Genomic DNA, 24,029 nt, shown 5'->3' on the forward strand with positions numbered 1-24,029 from the left:
GCCAACATGGCTGTCCAAACCAGTACTCTCATAAGACATCATTGGATGATATAGTGAGGTCTTTAACTTTCCAATATGGGACTACAAGCTGAGTTGTGTCATGATATGGGAGGTTTTATCTTTTTAAAAAATGCACAGATAACCAGGCTGTGGCCACCACATCCATTGCGATGCTGCTCTGGGTTTGTTGGTCTCGGTGAAGGTTACGAAACTGTCATAGCTGGGACGTCTGTCAAAAGTCGGGTGACATATTTAAAATAAATTTAGGACCAGCTAACATAAACAACTCCAAACCAGGGTTAGGGTTAGGCTCGTTGTTTCTCCAGTGCGTACACAATTGGAAATGGTTTCATTAGGTAACACATGCAAAAACATCACATTATATAATGAAGCATATTGGTCATGTATATGGAGGGTGTGACTGAGCTCACGATGTTTTTAGCTGTGGTGAGGGTGGTGGCAAAAAACATACAGCCCTTCATAGAGTTGAACAGAGGATACTGTTGGCAGGTGGACGAGCCGGTTTTCCCTTTAACTGGTAACTTATTGTGACTTAGCTGGTTACAGGTGTATACATATTAACCCTCTGAAGATTGTCTGCAAAATGTGAGAGGTGGGAAACAACAGACTTAGGAGGGAGGGGTCAGGGTGATGCATTTCTGTGAAGTTGGGTATCTTCAAGACTCATTTCAGTGTAAAGTAATGTACATCTGAATGTGGCAGAAATAAAATGAGTTAAATTAAAAGACTGATACCATTATTATGTCTGACAGTGGGGATGCATGCATGAAGCCATTAGCCCCTTTGAAATGGTTACAAACTTAAACTTACAAACAGAGCACAACAAAAAGTGAAATGCAAGTTGCTTATGATGGGTGTAACTCAGAATCAGTCCAAACCAACCAGGCAAGATTTCAGCCATGCAGTGTGCTTTTTATTGCAGAGGATTTGACATTAAATCCCTTCATTTAATACTATATTTTATCGTCAAAGAAGTACAGAAACCCTCAGCTTTGTGTTTTTATCCCCACCTATGAACAAATATCTGTTCGGTTAGGACAAAATGCATACAAGCTGTTCGACATGAATACTCAAAAGACAAGTGCTTCAAACTATTAGTTACCACAGGTGATGGAAAACAAACATTTTAGTAGATGAGGTATTCGCAAACTTAGGACACAAAGAAATCAATAAGTAAATAAAACATTTAAGTCGGTTATTTCCCGTATGACATAGACCTTTGATATGTTCTCAACACAGATATGACTGGCGCCTTGTGCACCTGCCTGAATACTGCCCCATGTCACAGGCCAGCCCTGGGTCCTGGTCTTTTGTTGGTATTAAACATAGAAACATGTCTGTGTATAGGAATAAATTGGTAAAACAAATGGTTACATATTTAACCAGCAAAGCTTCCTTTTAGTAACAGGAAGCTGCAACTTAAATCACTCTTAATAAGACAAGACCAGCCGGTGAATCTGAGTCTGTCAGGAAGATAAGACTCTGTATAGTCAGGGGCTTCAGAGCAAATTAACACAAAGAAGTGCAAAGATCAGATTACATCATCAGTGGTGATTCTGGAGTCTGTTGGGGCCCTAGGTCAAAATTCTCCGGGGCCCCTCAAGCCACAGTTCCTCACCATTATGTTGAAAAATTATTTTAAGCCAACAAAAGATGTGTGAAATGTTAGCATTTTTTTAAACGTACAAAGTCTACATAAGTATTTTTTTTTCATAAAAGAATTTAAAAAAGAAAGATGTTGACAATAAAAATTTCAAAGAATAAAAGTAAAATGTTACATACATGTATTTGACCTGACTCACAGGTTCACCTTATGTTGCCACATATTCAAATATAAATTTATGTCTGCAGGTAATTTAACTAATGAACATTGTCTTCGGTCCTCATAATAACAGTCACAAATTGCTATTCCAGTGTTTTATAATTAAACAAGAAGGGATCCAACATAGTGCGCGCACACACACACACACACACACACACACACACACACACACACACACACTTCTACTAGAACAGCTGTTTCCAAACATTACTATCATGATTGAAATAAGGAATAAAAGTCATAAAACAGGTCACTCTGGCATGTTACACTAATCTTGTTTTTGGCATTTTATTCTGAAAAACTAATGAATTACTCAAAGCTCATGTAATTTAAGGACCTGTTAAAAAAATAACGAATAGCCACAGTGTCACACATAAGTTACATGAGGTAGTTGTGTGCACATCTCCTTAAAGTAATCAAACCAGCGTTGAAAATGTTAGAATCACACACATGTCCTCACTTCTTTTTCTATTATATCTGGTCCTCATTCTACACATATATATATATATATATATATATATATATATATATACATACTACACTGACAGGCATGAGGGGTCTGGTAGATAAACTGATCATGATATATGTTGAGGGGTAGTGATGCGCTCTGCAGGATTGTAAACTTTGGATGTTTCTCTGATTTATTTTTTTGTTTCGGCCTCTCCTTGTTGTACTCGTTTTTGTGTTAGTAATCTCTGTATGGTTTGTGTTGCTGATCTGATGCCACAAAGGCAGGTGCAAAAGTCAGATGATGTTTGGTGGAGATGTGATCTCTCCCTCCCTTTGTTTCTTTTACCTGTCATGCACACTTTTTTAAAAAAAAACAAAAAACGTTTGATTCATTTTGTTCTATACCTGTATATGCAATAAAGATATTGAAAAAATATATATACGTATATATAAATATAAGAGAAAAGCAGACAGTTCTTAAATGATAAAAAAGTTACTTTGAATACGACGGGAAATCGATTGATTGCTATTAAAAAACATTTGAAAGGGGAAGTTGCCAGTTTCTTTTCCAGACAGTGCTCTCAAACGTCTGCAGCGCCCCCTGCAGGGTCAATTGAGGGGATCATTTGTAACTACTTAATACTGAATTCTGCGCTATTGGACAAAAAGAAAAAATAACATATTTATATATGTTTTAAATGAGGGTGTTGTAGAAGGTGTTAGTTTGTAATGATGAGTTTATATTAATCATTTTGGATTATGGACCCCCTACATGATAACAAACTAGCTGTACCTAAATATAACAGAAAGCATCTTAGATGTAACTAAACCAGAGTCAAATGTGTTCATATGTTATTCATAATTTAACAATCAACACTTTCTTATGAGAGGAACAGTGGAGTAAACAAGCAGACAGCAGGATTCCAGTCCAGAGACAGAAGACAAAAACAGAAGAAACAGATCACAAACAAGTGTAAAGAACATGACTGTCCTGTGAAGGTGTTATAATGAATGTGGTACTTCAGGGTCAGCCTCTCAGCATGTGACAGTGTGAAACAAGCCGTGCTAAATTCGGTGCTATCACATCTCTGCTGCAGGCCTGGACGGCACGGATCCGGCTTTCAGATGACTCACCACAGACACACAACAGACTCTTGATCCCTGAGGGAGAGGGAACACTGAAGAGCACTTCACTGTCACTGGGGGAAAAAATACATTACATACAAAAAGAAGACAGCCAACTGTGTTTGTCTCAGCTCTTCAGTTCTGTCTGTGACACCCTGTTTAAAGTCCCGCCCCTCAGGATGAGTGCATCTCTGACAATACATGAACAAACAGTTGATGTAGAGAACAAAGCGGTGCTGCTTCTTCCTTGTGCACTCCTCCCGAAAAGACATGACAGCTGAGTTCATCATGCATACATAGTTTGATGTATTTTGTATATATACAAATGTCACATGATGGAAAGCTTATCAGGATGTGCACATTTAATTGCATGATGAAAATGTCACAGTTACAAAAAGAGAGTCTACATGTTAACATTGGCAACGTTGATATCGGTACAGCATAGAAGGAACAAACTCAAACTGTGATAAAACTTTAGGTGCACGACCACAATACAACTGCAAGAACACAGAAAAGTGTGGCCACTGACGCTTGCAGACATCAGCTGTTATGATCGAGATTAACAGCCTTTGGTTCAACTATAGAAAGGAAGCAACACGATGGAGGGATTTAAAATAACTGAGCTCATCGTTGTTGATCTGTACGCCGCTGCTCTACACAGATAATAACAAGCTTTAAAGGACATTAGCGTGCTGGCTTCTCTGTCTTCTTGTAGTGTTGATGTCAGTGAAGTTGTGATGCATGCTGCAGATGTTATCTACACCAAACACACATTTTACTTTCTTAAATGGGTGCACAGAGAGCTACCAAAAAACAACAAGAAAAGGGCTGCTCAACAGATGTTGATAACACTCATCATTATGGCATCACAAATGAACCAAATCTCCAGATTAGAGATTTGGAAAATTCAAGAACTTAACTCTGTTTGTAATTTAGAGAACAGGAATTTCACAAATGAAAGAACATATTAAAACAATGTCCCACCCGGGATTACATGAAATGAAAATGGAGTAATGATTGGTTTTCTTTGTCTGACTTTTGATTATTAGTTTTCTCTTGTTTTACATCAAACAAACACAACATGCACGTTTCTATTCAAGCCATACCATTTTATTTAAATACACCGATCAATATATGATACACACAGAAAAAACATTGAAACGTTATCTGATCCTTGTATCTCTTTGAGTCGATGTTTCACACCTGATTCAGCAGTGATGAACTCTGAGGAACCTCTTCGGATTCTTTTCATGAGATACAAAAGAGTGCATGACAGGCACAAAATAGCATATTCTAAACATGTCGACAGAAAGCCTTCAAACTATGAGATCTCTAAGAGCAAGACTAAGATGGGGAATTTAGGAAGCGAGTCGTTAAACGAATGAACAAATTCTCTGCTTCAGATACAAATCAATGGCCAACCTGCAGCGACGGAGGGCCAACACAGAGCCCGTGATTATTCTCCTGTCCATGAAGCCAGCGCTGGTTTTGTGAGATTTAAACTCTGCACTTGGTTTTTGGCATGGTGCAGGGTGTCAGGCCAGACCTTTAGTTGGAGTATTGGAGCTTGAAAAACCTTGTTTGGAACCAAAGAGCATCTTCAGGGCATTTAGCTCACCTAAGCCCTGCTGCCAGCTTCTCCATTGCAGCCTTACGCTCCTCTGCTTTCTGCTGTGAGCGACGCAGGACGTTCCTCAGCTCCTGAAGATGGTCCAGAGTGCCCACCAGCTCTCCTTTCACTGTTTTCATCTGGCTCTCCAGCATCTGTGTGTGATGAAGGGAGTTTCTCCTATACCGTCTGGTGGAGCGCACTTTCTCCTCCAGGTCCTCCACTGCAGCACAGAACAGAAAATAAAAACACTACAGCAAAATGGAGGATTTTAAGAAACGGCAGTAACAGTAAAAAACTAAAGTGGATGTCTTGTTTGGGATACAGACCCATGTTCTCCTGGTAGCCCATGCTCTCTGAGCTAGACTCCGTCTTCTTCTCAAACAGGCCCTTGGTCTGCTGCAGCATCTTCTCCATCTTGGCAAGTTCAGCAGCCTTTGTGTCGCTGTCCCGACGGATTTTCAGTAACTCCTGCTCCCGCTGAGTCAGCTCGCCATGAAACTTACTCATGATGAGTTTTTTTTTTTTAAATCCTCACAGCACAAACTGCAAATTAACACTGCAAAAGAGTCCCCAGTTACACAGCCACCAACCTCAGTGAGCAGAAGACACGACAATAATGTTTCCAAGACAGATCTCAGCATCCGATGATGTTCCTCTGCGGTAACAGACTCCTCTTTGTCCTGCTGTGGAGAATTAAGCACCGTGAACTATTCTGCTTGTCATATTGGGCTTTTTAAAGTCTCTGACCTCAGCAAATGTCTGGAAGATATCTGTAGACAGTCGACTCTCAGTACACACTGTTACAATAGGCAAGTCATGAGACCAGCTCCAAAAAGCCTCCAAGAAAAATGTTTGCACTTAATAACTGGTGAACGTTCTGAGAGCAGAAGAGAGCGAAATTGCCCCTCTGTTAGACTGAATTGACTTTATGAAACAACTGTGTTGGTTCACACCAAATGAAAGACTTTCATATCAAAATAGTGACTCTAAGGGGGGCGCCGGTAGCCCAGAGGTTAGTGTGAATGCCTCATGTAGTCCTCCAAAAAGGCACCCTGTGTTGGAATCAAACCTGTGTCTCCTTTTCCACAGGGCAAATCCTTAATCTCTGTCTGTCTCTATACACTGCCCTGTCTCTATATTCATACTGATGTAACTACGGTCATCTGAGCATTTTAGGCAGTTTTTTTTCCTAACACAGATTTTAAATTTACATAAAAATGAATAGGAGCATATTCTTTCAAGTGAGGCAGGCACTATCATAAGCATGCCGTCTCTTTTACTGATCACATACCGAGAAACAATCTCAACAGCAGCTAAACCGAGCAGAAACTTTATGTTGCTGTTATTGAACGTTTATTTCCTTTCCTTGAGCACCTTGGACGGCTGTCATGATGATGTCAATCCATCTGCAAAGACTGCTGAAGACTTTTCCACTGTGTGATCTAAAACAGAACTACAACCTCCTCCTCTCATGTCTTTACGCTTGCCTGTCTTACCTGGCCTCAGTGCTTCAGTAAATACTTTATTAGATATATGTGTATGTGTTTAAATAAACGTTAGGTGTGTCTGTCTTTTTTAGTCTCTGTTTGGTGTTTCTTGGTTGTGTGTGTGTGTGTGTGTGTGTGTGTGTGTGTGTGTGTGTGTGTGTGTGTGTGTGTGTGTGTGTGTGTGTGTGTGTGTGTGCTGCAGATTGAGGACAGGAATAGGAAAAGAATAATTGACGAGTCTGTTCATGTGTTTGTGTTGCACTCTAACGGTGCAACACAAACACATGAACCCCCTGCCCCCAAAAGTCTCCTCGGGGGCCGGCTCCACCTTCTGACTTCTACAGTTGTAATCACTGCACTCAGTGATCCACCTCATCTGACACTAAAAACTTCTGTCATCAATGCACTGGTAAACAACTCTATCATAAACTAGTCCGTCGCTCCTGACTGAATCTGCCCTCAGTGATTTGTGCGCACCAGTACTTTAGTTTTATAATCTCCACATTATAAAAATGGCTCACACTGACATAATACACCAGCAGCATATGATGAGAAACATGGACAGACAAGCTCAATGTAAAGTGTCTTTGCTGAGAAAAGCAACTACGATGTAAACAGCAAAAACCTCTCTTTCATTTTACACAAACCAAGTCAACCTCTTAAAGATCAAGGAAAGTATAGGTCATGCACGTTTAAAACCAAAAGCATCTCCTTGTCAAACAAAACATTTTTCCATATTTCAACAAAAAAGGGATGTGACTCTAAAATGTTGGGTGATATGATATCTATTTGAGGAATATAACTAATCCTCCTTCAGGGTTGTCCAGTTTGAAACAACAAATCTGTGTTTGAACAGATATGACCCACTTATCTACAATGAGAGGACTGTGTGCATGTTGACTGGGACTGGGAATTTTCCTGGTAAAATAAAGCTTAAAGTTAAATGCAATATTGACCAAACAATGCTGACAGCTATGTTGAATATAACTGACTTGTGTGTTCACTGGCAGGGCATGTGGCTGCAGCAGTGCTGGACCTGTTGGAGTTGGGGTTAGAGACGGTCTGGAGCTTACACCCAAAGAGCTGGCTCTCACCCCGGCACCCATCTGACCACCAGCTGAAGACTCGGACCAACATCTCTGAAAGTCACATGACAAATAAGTAATTGACTTCTCTCAGATTTGTTATCTCGATAACATTATCATGCCATAACATCACATCTACACGAAGAGCCTTCATCATTAGATGTAATTTAGAGCAGCAAAGTTTAATACAGACTCATTCTATGTTTGTTTTTCTCAGCCTGTGAGTGCTGCTGCACTGGGTCGGTTTCAGAGAGGCTTTGTTTACTGTTTCAAACTGTTTTGGCAAAGAGATGAGGCATACTTTTTTTTTTATCTAAGGGGGTTACGAAATAATACACAAGCTGCATATAAACACACTCCACTGTCACAGATTAACATTTCTTTACAGAGTTTACTAATCTAAATTATAAAGAACAACAACCCTGGTTTGGCAATGATTCTTAGAAATGTGCATGTTTCTTGACTTTAGTTAGGAGACACGTAATGTGACTGATGTGGCACTCTAATTAAACTTATGAGAGGTACTTTACTATTTAGACTATTTACTCTGATCCTTCTGTACATTGTTACATCTTGTCGTGTACTGTGGTCATTCTTCCTTCAGCTAAATAAAATCACCGCCTCATTGAAGCTCAACTCAGGATCTGAGTATGTGCATCCTGAATCTCATCTCCGCAAAAAAAACAAACTTTACAGTATGTAAGCTATCTTTAACCTCATTAAAAAATTTCAAGCTGGTCAACATCTGCACAAGGATTTTTCACGTGTTTGGGTAAATGCTTTAACACTGTTTAAATGTGAAAAGGGTATCGTACAGACTTGTGTGTGAGTGTGCGTGAAAGCATTCTGTGGTGCAAGCACTGGTCTGGCACGGCAAAAACAGAGCAAGATTGCAGGAAGCTGGGGCGGAGGTGCTCCAACTGAAATGGATGCAGATCAGTTCCTGGCATCAGGAACATTATTACATAGACACTATCTTCTAAAAATACAAGCAGGGGCCATCTCAATATACACACAAAACAATGTCCACAAAACATATGATGCTCACAAAAGACAATAATACATGCACAATTAAGATAGATGTTCTCATGTTTTGAACAGGGCTTGAAATTAACCAACTCAGCCACATTTTGGCTGTGTGTGAATTTCAGCCCAGCTCAGCCGGGTTGAGACTGTAAATAAAATAATAAAAAAATATCAACTACTGTTTGTTGTTGTTAGATCCTTTCAGAGGAAAACTCCTGTAAGTTCACATTTGTATCTTTAGTGTACAGTGTGAGTTAATAAAGTCAGTTAGAGTTGTAAAATTGTAATACAGGATTGTCACCATGAGGGGGAAGACTAACAACACTTATCTCTCATGAATCTGTTTGCTTTCCCTCAATACAGCTATGGTTTTATCTCTTCCAGTTTTGGCAGACGTCTACTTTAACATCAGGAGTCTGTTTCACACATCGTCACATCAGCTATAAATGTATGACTCTTCTTCAGGAGTTTCTTCACGATCTGTGTTGATCAGTAACAGCTGATGTACAGATTGCTCCAGATGAGGGATGTGAAGATTATTTCTGGAAGGCTGCATGACAGACATGTCTTGTAACTCGTTGCCTAGGTTACTCATTTGATTTGATGGATGCTGATGGAAAGATACGGTTATGAACAGGTGTGGGCTGCATGCGGCATATAAAGACGATGGTTGTTAATGAAAGGTAAACTACATTTAAACATGGACATTTCCACTCTCCACAGATGTTCCCGTGTCAATTAATGGTAAAGGTTATGTGTGTAGGAGGCATTTATTATCATTTATAATACATTGTGCATAATTATCAGTATTTTAATTTAATCAGGCCCCAAAGAGAACAATCAATCCAGCTACAGAAGCCTGTGCGTCTTTGGTGTATTCTCTGTGCACTCCAGTCGTGCCACAGCCTCCGTCTCTGTAACAGCATGGTTGTTTTTGTTGTTGGTTTGTTCTTATATGGAAACAGAATATTTTATCAACCCACTCAGAGGGCCTCAAGGTAATCAGCATTACATCATCTCAGGAAATACCTTATCCACATCCAGTTTCTCCTTAGAGCTTACCCTTCTCAAAATTCTACGCCTGCCTCCATGAAAATCCGATATCACAGCTTTCTTTCTGCCTTTTCTTATGTTCTCCCAGAAAGAATTGATCGATGCACCTATCACTACGCTGTTGTGCCGCAAGAATTCCTCATTCTCCTGCAATTAAATCTGCCATGTGTAATTTTAAAGACAAATTGCATTAGTGTCTCCACACATTAAAATACACTTTCATGAAATATAATACCATAAAACTGTTGTCTGTTTTGATGGATGATAATGTAGGCTTACATGATCTTTATGCTATGCTGTATATCTGAGTAGCCATTCCTTTTTGTTGGTGCATACCCATACCCACTCTCTTGTACGATATGAGAGAGCAGCAAGAGGTCTCACAGCAGAGTCATAGACAAGCTTTTCAAATATACAGACTACATGTAATGTCAGTCTGATTTAAGTAAAGTAAGGATTTATTAATCATAAACATGTGAATCTCTGTTTGACTATATATATATACATATAAATGAGGTGCCACTCTCTCTGCTTCCCTGTAAAGATAATAAAAGAAAGTGGATTTAATACAGATGTAAGCCTTACTCTGTAAAATTGAATATATAATACAAAGTGATTCAAAACAGGGAAGTGGTGATTCATCCTCCTCTTCGCCCTCCTCCTCCTCCTCTGCTGACTCTAGCTTCACTCTGAGCTGTGAGACTTGTCACTTTTTGAGTGCTATTTCTCCAAACCCTACAAGGAAACACAAATCTTTTCTGCAGCCAGTTTTGAGGTGAGGCGTCATAATATATATTTTTTCTTTTTAAATGTTTATCCTCCGTTATGGGTACACTATTCACAAAAAGATTTAAACCTGGGGGAGTGCCAGGTCAACCCAGGAAGGGACACCATGGTTTTGTTGTTTTGTTGTGTTGCACCAGTCTAACAACAAAAAAGCTTATCAGTAATGTTCTTCCATTTTACACCATGTTAAATCCAATGTTATGTTCATCGAAAACAGAGATCAAGCTTCACATGATCAAATAGTGCAACAAATACAGATTCTTACATCTTACATCCATGGAGATCTGCAGATGTTTCTCCAGCAGCTTTGGATCAACATCAATATACATGTGCATGCTCATTCTGTCCGTATTCTAGAGGAGTGATCAATACATAGTTTCTTTTATCTCTGTTTTATTTGCCACAAGCTACAGGGAGAAACATACAAATTCTTTAGATGCTCAGTGTATATCTATGTTGACCCATCTCAGTAACTTAGTCCGTGTGCTGAGTGTGTAGAGCTCCAAGAAAATTCCTGGCTTTTGCCATATTGCTGCATATATGATTATTAATGAATCAATAATGCAAAAGTATTGCTGAGTTCAACTTTAAGGGCATGGCAAATTTAATGAGTAACATTAACTACATTGTAAATATAAAGCATTACACTATGGACATATGTATCATTGGATAAATCGTTTTTATATATATTTCATTGCAATATATGCACTGGTGGATTTAGCATTTCTGTTGTAAATATCCTGTAATACACTATTGTAAACGTCTTTTAATACAGAGCTACTAGTGTGAAATTAATAATTAATTTTGCAAACAAGATAACTAACTTGTGGAAACATATTCTTATATTGTGGGCATAAGTAAGATCATCATTATATTGTTCTCACAAGATGTGCTATCTCACACAAAGTGATTTGTCTTTGTGCTCACAAGTTACCATCTAACATGTGCGAACAAAATTATAATGTGGAGGCAACACAACATTATTTGTACTTTAGGGGACTCGGAAGTTTTGCTCAAACAGAAAACGAACCTTTATCTTTGACAGCCTTATAGCCGAAACAAATCAAAACAAATGTATTTGTTTCAGAGATTTCAGACCATATTTTCAATAAAAACCCCAAAGAAGCCATTTTATCTATATTTTTATGATGACAATTTGATATATGCCTAGTTGGAGTAATTTAACCCGAAGTGGTCGCTAAGAAACCATAGCATATAGACAGCATGTAAAACGTAAAAATGAGCCACAAATGATCACAAACTGTCACTCATCCTAATTGGTCCAAACGCCTCAGAAGCCATCATGGCCAATGTGAGCCTGACTCCGCTGCAGTCTCGGGCGCAGATCAGCCTGCCGCTTCTCCTATCTAAACACAAATCAGTGTCGGAGCAGCCGACAGAATTGGCAATGTTTTATATTCGGATAATCTCTAGGGTTTGCCCGATAGGCGTTGCCTGATACAGTCGACCATATGAAGAGCACGCGGAATGTTCCTCCTCCAGCAGCTGATGTGAGATGTTCTGCTTTTGCCATGGCACGAGGACTCTTACCATGGGGGTTCTTCAAAAAGCCTCTGTACATCCAGGTAAGCTTCTGGGAAAACCCTCAGCACTCTGAGGTAGAGTCCAAATGGAAATATGCACACCGGCTCGTGCTCCTATACGCGACCAGTAATATCCGACTGTATGGGAGACATGCATCGTTATTTTTATTGACTGTAAGCAACCAGGCATGTTGCACATGGGTTTGCGGTTATTTGCAGGTATTTCTATTTGACGCTTGCTAAACTGAATTCTACTTGATTTCACTTGATGCTCGACGGATCAACCATCTCCACCTGATCCCCGTTGCTGTAGCAACCATGTCCATGATACATCTGGCTGCTACAATCTGATTCATTCAAAAGAGACTGTTACTAAGGCTAAATGTTATTATCACCTTACAACATAGCATTCACCTTATTATAGGTTAAGTCTTTATTATACTGCACGTTCACTGCATGAACCTTAGAATGAGAAATGTGTGTTTTGTTTGCTCTGCCATTCTTCTTATATAGAAACACTGCCAAACTTTCTTGACATGCTAACTAATTTCAAATCATGCATGTGTGATAGATATTGCATAATTGGTGCTACCCTATGTTAAACCTTATGTGGGAAGCTGTTGAAGAATGTTATGTAACAGTTGGCTGTGACTGAATTTAGGTGAAGTCTACAGTGGCCTTCCCCGTAAGTAAAATTAAACTCTGCAAGGAAAGCCCCTCAAGGACACGTGGAGGTCTCAGGAACCCAAATTCAGTATTTGCATCCACTGGCTGAGTAGAGATCTATAAATGTGTCCCTACATCAGACTGTTCTAAACAAATAGTCTTGTAATTGTACCTCGGCATTTGGCCACAGACATTTACTTCACTAATTGTGGTTAAACAACGTCTCATCTCGGCTTCTCTAAGCTTCCTGTTTGCCTTTGCATGTAAGAGACAAAACAACTGTCAAGTGCAGTGAATGGAGGGAGAAACAGTCTGTCTCAAGGGACAGCCACCAGCATTGCTGTTTTCTAGGCCACCTCAGCCTTCCAGTGACAACTTAGAGTATTAGAAGTGTCATTCACTGATCCTTGGAGAGAAGCTATTTCCTGTAAGCCACAAGTTGGCCTTGATCAAGAGAATTTTTTTTTTTTATGAATAAATGAAATGTTATAAATGAAAGGAGGTTTAATGGTTTTTATAACCATTATCGTTTCCTTCATGCAGCGAGAGAGATCATTTTGTCAAAACACATTTTAAAGTCAAAGTACGAGAGATATCTTGACAGCAATTCTTTTTTATACTTATACAGTTGTACTGTACTGTTGAATTAAATTAAATGGTAACGAAATACACATCACGTGTCCCTAGTCCATCTACAAACCCCAAATTACACTATGAGTAAAGTCAGTCCTCTCTGTCTTTTGTTTCAGTATTTTTATGAAATCTTTGAAAAATAATGCCAAAAAATGCCATTCAACATACAATCTCTTCGTCTTATTTTCTTTTTACTGAACAAGAAGAAGGAGGAAAAAATAACAGAACAAACAATGTAAAAGAACCAACAGGATCTGGATCTATGCTCTCAATCCTCTCTGTCTTTTAATAAATTGTGTACTCAAACAGGCAGTTTGGAGATTTTCCCTTCATGACATCACAAAGGGCAGTAACCCCTCTTCCAGGTGGGGGACACTCCCACAGCTAGGTGTTTGTTCTGCCCTCTGCGTTTGCCTTCTCATCAACAATAGGACGTAGAGCGAGAAAGCCAGAGCCACATCCCCCTTCTAGAGGGGCTTGCTTGTTGCTTTCCAAAGCAATGTACACAACAAGAGCATCTTCTTGATTGAATCGTAACGTTGTATTATTAGTGGAAGATATAATGTATATTGTTAATGGTTGAGTCCACTGCATCTTTAGCTTTAATTAGTGTCGTCATATAATCTGCAGTTTGAAAGTTATCCCTTCACAGCTGCTGTTACATAGCCTACTGCATAATTTGTCACAATACCAGAAGTTTAAATGTAGACTTACCAAAGGATATATAAGGATACCAGTCAAAACGTTAGCCTGGCAACAGTGTTCTCTCTCTTTCTCTGCATGGTTGGTTGAAATGTGGGAGGGGATTTCCCCCTCTCAAGCACAGACAGTCCCTACATTAATATTTTTATTTTGTGTTGTCTGTGTTTGCAAACCATGTACTTGATATTTTATTGTTCAAATAAAAGCATCAGGACGTACAATAGATCTGCTGATAAAGAAAAAAAAAAGTCATGTTCACATGTGGTAATGTCGCAGTATTGAGTCAGCATCAAAATGTGAGCTTTGTATGTGTATGAGGGGGTGGAGGAGGAGGTGGGTGTAAGAGTGTGTCTGCGTGTGTGCATGTGTTGAGGGGGGTTGCCTGCTGTCTGGACAGTGATGAGTCAGATCTTAGTGTGGCCTCCTTTTTTCAGCTCAGTCTGTGACAAGTGGAGAGGCATGCAAAGCTTCAAGAGCAGAACTCCTAAAAGTGGTCCTTTTATTTAAATGTTAACTGGATCACTGACTAACACATGCATTTTTTTAAATATTGTAAAATTTCAGAACAGTCTGCCCCTGAAGTCCTTCTAAGTTGCTAATTCACACGTGACATGTTCCTAACAGTGGGATATTTTCTTGTTGGACGTTGGGGTCCGAGGAGGTGAAGACAAGGAATGACTTTAAAAGATGCAGTTGAAATACAAGCTGAAAGCCAAAGTGACAGTCTAGCTACATGTGATTATTGCTTCGTGTTACTGGACTTATTTATTCATACTGGTGAGGAGAATAGAGTATAAAGCAGCTTCATGGCGTCATCACATCAGTCGTGACTTGTGAGACATAAACATTGTGATCCCTGCAGGCTTGGGATCAAAGACTTGGCTGTTTGTGCAGCTCATCACATATGCACTCCTAAAAAGATATAATGCTATATGGTATAATGAGAATATCTGCCTTTATGTCCGTGCTATTCATCGACATAATAACGATATACCTGTAAATAAAAGAGGAGAAGCTCATAATTGTGATCAAAAAAAGTGAATGGAGATCCCACCGGTGGCGTACACACAATCTTAGGTAGTCCACTGATCGCGGTGTACTTCAACATACAGTCACATTGGATCACATTTTAGTCAAATGGATTTCTTCATAATGAAGGCTGTCAGCTTGTGCTCGTGCATGAAGTGTACCGTCCCTGACAAGTCTTGTCACTTATCCATTTTGTAGAAACAAAAGCTTATAACCTGACTTTTAGTGACTTAATTGGTTTCAGAAATGCCTCATATGAAAGCTAAAACACTCCCAAATTATGTTTAATATACTAAAATAAATTTGCTTCACTGAAGAAAGATTAATTATTAAATGAACACAGGAAGATTAGATTTTGGCAAGACAAAAGTTGTGTCGCTGACAGAGAGTAATGTGAAAATTGAACAAATCCTTTACTTCAAATATAAAAATATGTTGCATAACATCAGTGAATTAAGTAGTGGTGCTGTGAGATCCATATCTAATATCTTGTATGACTTCCATGAGCTTGAAGGACTGCATCCATGCAGTTCGACAATGATTCATACAATTTATTGACGACGGAATATGTAATTGTAATGTAATTATTTACCTCCTGTTACACATTTTACTGTGCAACAATCTAGATTTTGATTAGACCTGCTTGTTTTCTTTTTGTTGATTAACAGACGGGAAAGGTCAAACAAGGCAATCAAGGACTGTTTAACGCACGTTCACCTCAAGGTATTCAGTTATACCTGATTTTAGCCACAGCAAGTCGCGCAACTCTCATCTTTGTTCGTTGTGAATCATTCGAATACCATGCAATCTCCCCTCCAATTGATATTGTATGTTCCTTGAATACATCAGTCTTGTCTTATCTTTTAGGTTTAACATGACAACATACTTTTGCAGGGCCAAGCACAGTTTAAGACTGTTACACACAGAGGATGTAGTCTGGCATCATGAGCATTGACCAATAACTTCTACAGGGGAGGTAATGACTCGACTGGCCCAGTTTAATAAGAAGGAGATATATGATGGTAATTTGTCCGTTTTGGCTTAATGCCTGTCATGCCTGATGAACCTTTTAAAACACTATGCGATGATAAGTAGAGTAACTGTCACCAGTGATAAAACGTAGGGTAAAATGATAAACTGCATTAAGTGGTTTATTGTGAAGGCCGGGCATGTCTATCGATTATGTCTCCATAATCCAGGACAGATAAGGAGAAGGCTTCAATCATCTCTTTTCAGTCGCGCAGAGGAAAAATGAACTCAGTTTCTGTGCAAGTATCAAATGTTTTACTGATACAGAGCATGCAAATAAAACATTTAGATGTAAAATAAGATTCAGCCAGAAACCCTCTAAATACTTTAACCTTCCTAAGCGGCAATGTGCGTAGATCTGTCCCCAGTGTCTTTGGCTTTCGTGAAGAGTTTGTATTCTGTCTTGTTTGCTTTCAGGACTTCTTAAAATGAGCCTCCTTTACAGAAAATATAATCGTCCTTCACTCCTCGAGCCCTCTACATTTTTGGTGTCTCTACATTCCCTCCTTTCTCGGCTCTGCATTGCAGTCCATTAACCAGCGCTCTCTGAGGGAAGGGCTTTAAAACCATACATAATGGATGAATAGTTTGCAGGCTGCACACACCAAATGTCATGACAGGCTTGTGATGCTTTTGATCAGCTCTGATCTCCTCTCTGCCTCAACAGTTCAATGGCAGGTACCCTGTGTACTTTTTGTAGATTCATGGTTTTGAAGGGTACACCGGCTTGAGTGTGTGGGTTGAGAGGAAGTTAAACCAGATGTAGACTGACTATTTCTTTCTGCCCACCTCAGCTCATGGCTACAGTTCCCCATCATTCTCTAATTAAAAGCTGTCAGAGCAGCCACAATCAATGTGGCCTCATTAGCCATGTTTGTGTTACTCTTCCCCTTCACACGGGGTCAATACATAACCCCAGACATAGAAATGAAACGGCCTGAGTAGAAATGAAAGCCACAGAGTATCGATTACAAAAAGGCTAACCATACATTTGTTTCCCAGCAGAGTGTTATTTCCATTATACTTCTGCTGTTGATGCGTTTCACCTACGGGAAGAATCAATGGAAACTATACACAGCTCTTACTTGTGTGGTCACTGATGTTAGAGTTGTAGTGCGTCTACGTGGTCAGATTTGTAAATAAACCAAACAGTAAATACGGCAGCAGAAATCATATTTAAACAGCGATGGTTAAATCATTGGGAATAACAAAGCGACATTGTGTTTTGAAGACGATTTGTTTGTACAGGCGTCATTTCACGAACAGTCAGATCAGTGGAGTTGACTTTAAGACATCATGATACGTTTTTTTTTGTTGGCTCCGTCTGTAAACCGGAAAACACAAAGCAGGTCTGAGCAGATCGGAATTTAAGCAGCAATCATGAGGAAGGGGATCAGGAGTATTTGAGACATATGGTGGTCTATTGTCGAATAAATCTAAAACATTCACTCTCTCAGTTTTAGTTTTATCAGGGGACCTCTTCTAAATCAGTAATCAGCCCTAACATCAGTGTCACTAAGTGAAGTCTGTAACTTCTGACAAATGTTGAGGTGCACTGACTAAATAGTGCATCTCATGTTTTGCAGGCATTAAGTGCCTTCATGTAGGCATGCAGCTGCTGTAAGCACTCTAAGGCATTTGATTTAAGCCTGTTGAAAAACAGAAGTTGTTGCTCACTGCATCACGCAAAGCATGTCATCCATATTATTACTTTTGGACATCCGCTTCTTCTAGTTTAGTTTAGTTTATTAGTTTAGTTGTCAGGGATCATGTACAAAAAAAAATCTTTAAGCTCACAGAGAAAAGATGTTTCGTATCAGATTATAGCAAGTTTGCTAATTTCCATCTGCAGTCCAGGGCAGGTCAACACAGAATGCAATCTAATGGATTTTACTGTAGTTTTCCCTTTCTGCGAATGGGTCTTCATGCTGAATAGCAAGATGAACCAGTTGAAATAGCACCCAAAATGCTGTAAAAATATTTGTATGCAATGTCCAACGCAGCCCCAGAAAAGGAGGCAGAAGATGCCAGATATTCAAAAATTACCACCCCAAATACTGAGTTGCTGGTTTGGACAGCTGATCCGTTTAGATTTAATTTAGGCTTATGAGAAAATGTATGAGAATTGCTTATACTTTTGCATAAATAAGGGCATGGCTAAGTTGAGGTAGCTCAGGAGCAGGTTTCCAGTAGCTAGCCTGTAGGTTGACCGAGTGATACAAAAAATAGAAATAAATCTGACGACAGTAAATGCACCGCTATTTTTTAAAGCATAGCTTATTAACTGCAGTGCTGGTGACAATAGAAGAGGAATATACTCCTGTGCTTTTTTTTTACTCTAAAGAACATCACATTAAAAGCTTCTGCATGCAGAGAAATGAGATTACAGAGTGACACAAAGAGCGTCTGAAAGCTTGATTTCTGCATTATCTCTGGAGTCCATGGCAGCAAATGGAGGGCTGATCCAGTTAAGGACAGATACAAATGGCAGAAACAAATGCAATCTCTGAAAAATAGACTTTACATTCAGCGCTTCAAAGTTATATATTTTTTTGGATCAGGCTGAGTGTATGATCAAAGAGCGGAGTGACTGTCCTTTCACTAGAAAGTCTGGGCGGACTCATCCCGTGGATGAGGGAGCGCAGAGTGTTACAAAGTGAATGAAGAAGCAAGGGAGAGAGAAAGACGGACTTGTGCCAATAAAGACATTTAAAAGTGAATGGTGCAGCTAGTGTACTCAAGGGGAGAGTAGAAAGAGTAAGCAAGGGGAGGGCAGAGAGTGTAAGCCAGTCCATCACTGTCAGGGCTCAGTACAAAAGATCATTAGCTGGGAAAGTAGGGCTGCTAAAAAGTCTGTTATTTTCCACTAATGTCCTCGAGTTGGAGAAATTACATTTTGGATGAGGCCCATTGTATCTATCAGCCGGGAAAATAGAAAGAAAATCTGTAGAAAGACCAGTGCTGCTCTAAATGTTTCAATGTGGTTGAACTTGTTGTACATCACAGATTTCACTGTTAATTAGTGAGCTCCCATTTAGAAGCAATTAGATCATTGATATGCTCAGAGACAGCTCAGTTTGGAGCTAATTTGTTTGGAGCACAGACTGTAAATAAACACGGACAAAGCCTGAGTTACATCACCCTTTGGTTTCTAAAGGGCTCTTTTGGAAGCCCATGGTGGGGGCCATATTGGAAATGATGACTTTAAACTTTCCTTCAACCCATTGACAGGCAAACAGCTGGAGTCTCCTGACATACTGCTACACTCAGCTGCCTACAGTCAGATCTATCAAGCCTCTAATTATGAATAACTTGTATCTTTCATAGAAAAGGTGACCTATTTGTCATGTTGTTTTGCATTTCAACTAAGCAGAGGTTGAACTGGGACAGCTTTTAATTTTTACTTCTTTTTTTTAACAGCTCTTTCTTTCTGATACATTTATCTTATTACGTAGACACAATGGCACTTTGAAGTTTTAATAATCCACTTTTTATTTTTGTTTAAATGTATTTTTTGTTAGGATTTATTTCTAATTTAATTGTGGTTTTAAGTATGGTGAGGGGGTGGTCAGTTTCTTTTAGATGTGATGGATATGTCAGTCCGTTGTTCATTAATTGTTAAGTAGATTAAAAAACCACTTGATGTTTAATTTGTCACTTATTGTCCTGTCTTATTTTATGTAGATTAAGGAGATTTAATGCAAATGGCCATACATGAAACATGTCGCTGTTTGACATAACCATGACCTGAGGCCTTTGTGCTTTTGCTTTCATATCTCAATGCTCGCATTAACAGGGAAGATAATAAATAAATAGAATAATATGTTCTTAGCAATAATAACTCAGATCCTGGCAAGAAATTGTGGCCAACAGGAAAGTGAGGAATACAGAGGAGAAATGCTTCCTGCATATTATCCCATCTGCTCTTTTGTAAAGCAGCTCGAGGTTAGTCTTGTTATGGATTGGCGCTACACTAATAACGATTGATTGATTGATTGAAACATTGGGTGCTCTTTTTGCACTGTAGTGTACAGTTAAGCATTTTGCAGTGTTTTAAGTAATGACATAAACGCAAAGTTTGATTTGCTTGCGTACTCAAACAGATTGCATGGCACATCAAAATCTGGTGCATAAATAGTTTGACTGTCCTGTTTTGTGAAAGTCCCAAAATCACATTTCCCTAAAGATATTCATCTCAATGCTTTTCTAAAAAAAGAATCAAACTTGGTGTTCATAGTAAGACTGCACACTGTGCTCCTAACATAAAAGAAGGCACTGATATGATGGCTTTAGGCAACACTCATGACTCTGATCCTCATCTCATCAATCTCTATAATATTAGGTCATCAATGATTCCCTCGTCTCAGGCTGGTCTCAAATCAGATCCGGCATTTTTAATGCACTGAACCATCATCAGATAGCAGAGTGCATTACAAATGATTTATTGATGAAGAATCAGATGCTATTAAGGGCCCTGATAATGCCCATAAATGTGAATATATGAGCATATTGAATCATCAGCACTGTTTCCGTGTACGTACATTTCAAGCATCTATTGATTTTTTTCTAAAGTGCTAACAAGCTTTGGAATATGTTTTCAAACAGGCCAGATTCTCCTACCTACACATGAAGTACCTGTTCTTTTCCTGGCTGGCAGTGTTTGTGGGGAGCTGGATCGTCTATGTGGAGTACTCGTCCTACACAGAGCTGTGTCGTGGGCACGACTGCAAAAACTCAATAGTGAGTATATTCCCTGCGACTCATGGCTGCAATCCTCAGTTCTCTCTATGTGTATTCCAGTTCCCTTAAAGTGATGAACCAGTATGTTCCATTGAATTTTTCAGTGCGAAAAATACAAAAAAGGAGTCATCGATGGCTCGGCCTGCAGCAGCCTGTGTGAGAAAGACACTCTGTACCTGGGGAAGTGCTACACCGCCAAGGCCAACAGCCAGGTCAGCCTCCTTTCAAATACACTCACCGTGTTTCTCATCCAGCTCGACCTCTGGCTTACGTACTGTCTTTATTTTAGGTTTACTCTGGGATCTGGGGAGATCTGGAAGGAGTCATTAAGTGCCAGATGGAGGAGGCTCCTCAGTACGATTTGGGGAGTGAGATCGAGCACAGGAAGGAGGCTGCAGCCTTCAACAAGCCCACCGAGGGGACATCTGTGGAGAAGTTCAGAGATATGATCCTCAGCCACTTAAAGGTCATTAAACACTTGATACTTAAACATGAATCATACTCAATTTGAGAACACATGTACTTATATTCTGACTCACTATGGCCCATTGCAAATGCAGATCCCAATATATGTACACAATTCTTAATGATACGCAGAGACAACTGATACCGTGATGACCACGAAGGAGCTGTCACATGAAATACATCCCTTTAAATAAATATTCAATGGGCAGAATAGCACAGCTTCAATACGTTCTACATCTACATTCAAGACATGTCATCGCTTATCTTAACTTTTATTGATGTATGCTGCCACCTACTGTAGAGAGGAGGGAAAAGACAACAAGCTGCACTGCTTTAAGCCAGACAGGTAATTGTTGCATGTTTGTAAGTGAAGCATTTATCAAACTAGAATTCTAGTAATTTGGACTATTTTAATGAGATGAACATCAAAGTCTTATTCATCACCAACCTTGAGCTAAGCATGGAAGCTGTGAGTGTGCATGAGGGCTGAAGAGCTTTAACATCGTATGTCACACCGACACGTTTGACACATTGAGGGTAGAGGCTGCTATTTAAAGTGCCTACAGTAATCCATTCATACACTTTCACACGCCGTGGCCACACTGAAGCAGCAGGAGCATCTCAGGGTTAAATTGTCTTGCCCAAGGACACATCGAGCATGCGGCTGCAGGATCTGGGGATCGAATCCCCGAGCTTCGGGTTAAGAGACGACCGACTCTAGCAGCTGACGAGCCAAATTTATTACATCAAACGTTGACTGGAAATGCCATTAAACAAACTGTAACATGCTAATTTTAGCTCTTTCAGGGTTTATTTTCAAACTTTGATTGAGTACTATTTATCATCCAAAAAACGTGTTTGCATCGCCTTGTTTAGGCTGGACAGTCAAATCTTGAACCCTTGAAATACCCACAGGAAAGTCCACAGAAACACTCATAAAAAGCCTTGGTGCGCTTACTGACAATCCATTTTCATCTGCTTATCCAAGATCGGGTCAGGATGGAGGCAGACGTAGGCCAGACGAGACGGGACATACAGTGGGTACGGAAAATATTCAGACCCCTTTAAATGTTTCACTCTTTGTTTCATTGCAGCCATTTGCTTAAAACAAAAAACTTCATTTTATTCAGCATTAATGTACACTCAGCACGCCATCTCGAAATGTAGAATTGTAAAAAAAAAAAATGTTACGACCATGTTTATTCAGTTTTTCTTTTTTTAATAAATTTGCAAACATTTCTACATTTGTTTTTTTTTCTGTCAAGGTGGGGTGCTGAGTGTACATAAATGAGAAATAACTTTTTTGATTTTAGCAAATGGCTGCAATGAAACGAAGAGGCTCCTTTCGATGTGAAGGAGCAGCTGCTCTACTCCAAGCTGCCCCCCGAATGACCGAGCTCCTCAGCCTATCTCTAAGGCTGAGCCCAGCCATCTCATTTCAGCAGTGAGACCGCACCGATGCACTAACCGGGGACGCAGTAAAAGCCTGGAAATGTGGAGATTGGGAAACGGCATTTCATAAAGTTTTCTCTTTTTCTGCAGGGTAAAGTGGGGGATCAGGCCAACCTTGCAGACCTGGCAACCCAAGTGTTATCTATAACTGATGCCAATAAGGACAGTCACATTTCCCTGCCGGAGGCCCGCTCCACATGGGCTCTGCTGCAGCTCAATGAATTCCTGTTAGCGTTAGTCCTTCAAGACAGAGAGCACACGCCCAAGTTACTGGGCTTCTGTGGGGACCTGTACGTGATGGAGAAGGTGCCATATTCTCCACTGTACGGGATCAGTCTTCCCTGGATCATGGAGGTGTGGATTCCTGCCGGTCTGCGCCGCAGCATGGACCAGTGGTTTACCCCTTCCTGGCCACACAAGGCCAAGATCTCCATTGGACTGCTGGAGCTGGTCGAGGACATTTTTCATGGCACTTTTGGCAGCTTCGTCATGTGTGATATGAACGCCAGAAGTTTTGGATACAATGATCGCCATGACCTAAAGGTGGTGGATGCACGGTACATCGTTCCTGAAGTCACCTTCCAAGAAATCATCAGGCAGCAGCGCTGTGATGTGGACGAGGATTGTCTGTATGGGGCAGACTGCCTCACGTCTTGTGACCTCACCAAGCACCGCTGCACGCCTGAGGTCACCAGGCCGAACTTAGCCAAAGCATGTGAGGCACTGAAGGACTACATTCTGAGAGGAGCTCCGTCCGACGTGAGGGAGGAGCTGGAGAAGCAGCTCTACGCTTGCATCGCACTCAAAGGTTCAACAGAACAGATGGAGATCGAGCATTCACTGATCCTGAACAATCTCAAAACATTGTTATGGAAGAAAATCTCTCACACGAAAGACTCGTGAAGCTTTACGTCCTTACAGGAAGGACTCTCTGTGGAGCCTCTCCTCCGTGTGGAAACAAGCATTATACATGTATTTATCTCAACATGTTTAACAGTTTATCTCGCAGGAATGTCATTTTCATATTAAATCATGTAATGAGAGGTTTGCTTTTAAGTTTTATGTAATTAAGTAAAATGAGCAAGAGTAATTTTTTGAAAGATGAATAAAAAAGAAAATGTCTGAAGAACATGTCAGCCTAAACAGTGTTTACACATCGACAGCGTTCTCTGCTACACAAACACATTTACAGGAACATCTTGTCACAAAGGCCAAACAATCTAAAAATGGAGATTCAGTTATGAAAGCTGGCTCATTAGTGACCAATACATCGCCAAGTACCAACATAAGAACAAGGCTTTG

At 39.9% G+C, this 24,029-nt stretch overlaps 2 protein-coding genes across 3 annotated transcripts; one reads left to right on the forward strand and one right to left on the reverse strand.

Annotated features, from left to right (window-relative positions):
* Positions 1 to 4,507: 4,507 nt before the first annotated feature.
* On the reverse strand, positions 4,508 to 6,714 carry LOC306828212 (uncharacterized protein). The gene is made up of 2 exons (XM_079350514.1): positions 5,357 to 6,714; positions 4,508 to 5,250 (listed from the first exon to the last, which is right to left on the reverse strand). Exons 1-2 carry the CDS (start codon positions 5,535 to 5,537, stop codon positions 5,033 to 5,035), a joined length of 399 nt encoding a protein of 132 aa, XP_079206640.1. The 5' UTR covers positions 5,538 to 6,714; the 3' UTR covers positions 4,508 to 5,032.
* A 5,000-nt stretch (positions 6,715 to 11,714) lies between these two features.
* dipk1ab (divergent protein kinase domain 1Ab) lies at positions 11,715 to 23,953 on the forward strand. Of its 2 annotated transcripts, XM_079349970.1 has the most exons (6): positions 11,973 to 12,053; positions 13,620 to 13,675; positions 20,676 to 20,810; positions 20,915 to 21,022; positions 21,100 to 21,276; positions 22,818 to 23,953. In XM_079349970.1, exons 3-6 carry the CDS (start codon positions 20,697 to 20,699, stop codon positions 23,628 to 23,630), a joined length of 1,212 nt encoding a protein of 403 aa, XP_079206096.1. In that variant the 5' UTR covers positions 11,973 to 12,053; positions 13,620 to 13,675; positions 20,676 to 20,696; the 3' UTR covers positions 23,631 to 23,953. The 2 variants fall into 2 exon arrangements, with proteins under 2 accessions (XP_079206095.1, XP_079206096.1); XM_079349969.1 differs by lacking the exon at positions 13,620 to 13,675 and having other exon boundaries at positions 11,715 to 12,053; positions 22,818 to 23,952.
* The last annotated feature ends 76 nt before the right edge of the window (positions 23,954 to 24,029 follow it).

Source organism: Symphodus melops (assembly GCF_947650265.1).
Source record: "Symphodus melops genome assembly, chromosome: 8".
Classification (NCBI taxonomy): domain Eukaryota; kingdom Metazoa; phylum Chordata; class Actinopteri; order Labriformes; family Labridae; genus Symphodus; species Symphodus melops.